Below are 1749 nucleotides of genomic sequence, written 5' to 3'. Positions count from 1 at the left end.
GGAGACTCAAGCTCAACTAAAAATAAACAAACAACTCGTGCTCCAGATTTTTATTTTGAAATTTCTAATCTTATATTGTAATTAATAAAAAAAATTTAAAATTTTACAAAAAAAAATCAAACCATTTAACTATTCGACCAAATAATTTTGATTCAAAGTTCTTATGTTATAACCTTTTTTATAAAAATAACTTATAGTTATAAATTAAAAAAAAAATGCACAAGATAAATGTGATAAACTAAACTATTTATTACATATGGATGATATAATAAATCAATAGTTGTAGTTGTATGATATATTATTATACAAATTATCCTATACATATTTTGAGAACATAACATATCTATATTGAATAAAGTAAACTATAAATAAATTAATAATATATAATAAAGTATATAAAATATAACTAACATGTAATATATATATAACACATACATATACAAAACATATTACAAGTTTCAGAACAAGCTCAAACAAGTCAAGCCAAATTTATACGAGTTTTGTTTACGAGTCTAAACCAAGTCGAATAGAGTTTATACGAGTTTTGCACATTTAATATTCGAACATGTATTCATGTTGATGAACATCTCATTTATTAAGTGAGCTGAGTTCAAACCGAGTATATACGAGCTGAACTCAAACTCTTCACCAACTTCATTTCTAGCCCTGCCACTCGGTAATCAAAGTTGAGATAGCATGTCTTTCGTGGACCGGCGTGGACTACATACAGCCTCTAAAGGCCTAGCCTTCGACAGAATCAACCCTGAAACAGAGCTCATGTCCACCATCTCTTTATTAAGCCTTTCCCAATCAAAGCACTGAATGAGTGCACCCAATGCCAAAGAAATTGCTCTTAGGGCCATGCCGGAACCGGGGCAGGCTCTCCTCCCTACTCCGAACGGGATGAATTTGAAAGTCTCTCTTTCTCCTAGGAATATTCCTTCAAATCTCTCTGGCTTGAACCTTTCGGGCTCCTCCCAGAGTTTGGGATCTCTATTTATGAGCCATGCATTCACGACCAAAATCGTCCCTCGGGATACCTGAAATTCCCCCACAGTGCAATCTTCTGCAGAAAAATGAGGCAATAGCAGTGGAAGTGGGGGATACAGTCTGAGAGTCTCATTGACGACACAACGAAGATAAGGAAGCTTGGAAAGATCTGAATCATTTAACAACCGCTCATGTCCAACCTGGTCGTCAATCTCTGCTTTAAGCTTCTGCAGTACCTTGGGATGATTCAGCAGAAGTGCCATTGCCCATTCCATGGTTGTTGCTGTTGTATCCGTTCCCGCAACAAACATCATCTGAAAGATTAAAAGCTCCAGTAACGTTGGCGTAAAAGTAAAATTCTAATCACCCACCCTTGCTTTCTCGATGTTAGAAAGTAGTTCAAGTACTTCAAAGGCAGCACCGCAAAGCTTAAAGTTACATCTCCAGAAAACAAAATCTTAGCGATAGAAATTACAAAGAATCTTGGGAATGAGAGATACCCTGTTCTATACTTTGTATGGATACATGAACGGGAAACAATAATTTAGACTTTCCAAAATTCATATGTAAAGAAGATGCTTGGAATTTTGAAACTTTCCTGTAAAAATGCATGGCTACATGGTGTTCGACAGGGACTTTGAAAGGTTTGCTCTGTAGTTTCTTTACTAAACAGGACAGAGAAGAGAATAGGATTGAAAATAAAGAAAGACAATCCATATATATATTGATCTTTTTATCGCATCAAATAGATTCCAATTT

The 1749-nt window shown here is 34.9% G+C and overlaps 1 protein-coding gene across 1 annotated transcript in view; it reads right to left on the bottom strand.

Annotated features, from left to right (window-relative positions):
• Positions 1 to 396: 396 nt before the first annotated feature.
• The window catches only part of LOC122297804 (cytochrome P450 81C13-like), a 14708-nt gene continuing 13355 nt past the window's right edge, over positions 397 to 1749 (bottom strand). The window contains exon 2 of the mRNA XM_043107995.1: positions 397 to 1304. Coding sequence (XP_042963929.1) covers positions 681 to 1304 — 624 coding nt within the window. The 3' untranslated portion in view covers positions 397 to 680. The remainder of the gene's footprint in view (positions 1305 to 1749) is intronic.

The sequence above is a fragment of the Carya illinoinensis genome, chromosome 15 (assembly GCF_018687715.1).
Source record: "Carya illinoinensis cultivar Pawnee chromosome 15, C.illinoinensisPawnee_v1, whole genome shotgun sequence".
Classification (NCBI taxonomy): Eukaryota; Viridiplantae; Streptophyta; class Magnoliopsida; order Fagales; family Juglandaceae; genus Carya; species Carya illinoinensis.
Note: the sequence above shows the minus strand (reverse complement) of the source record. Positions and strands in the feature narration are given on the sequence as shown.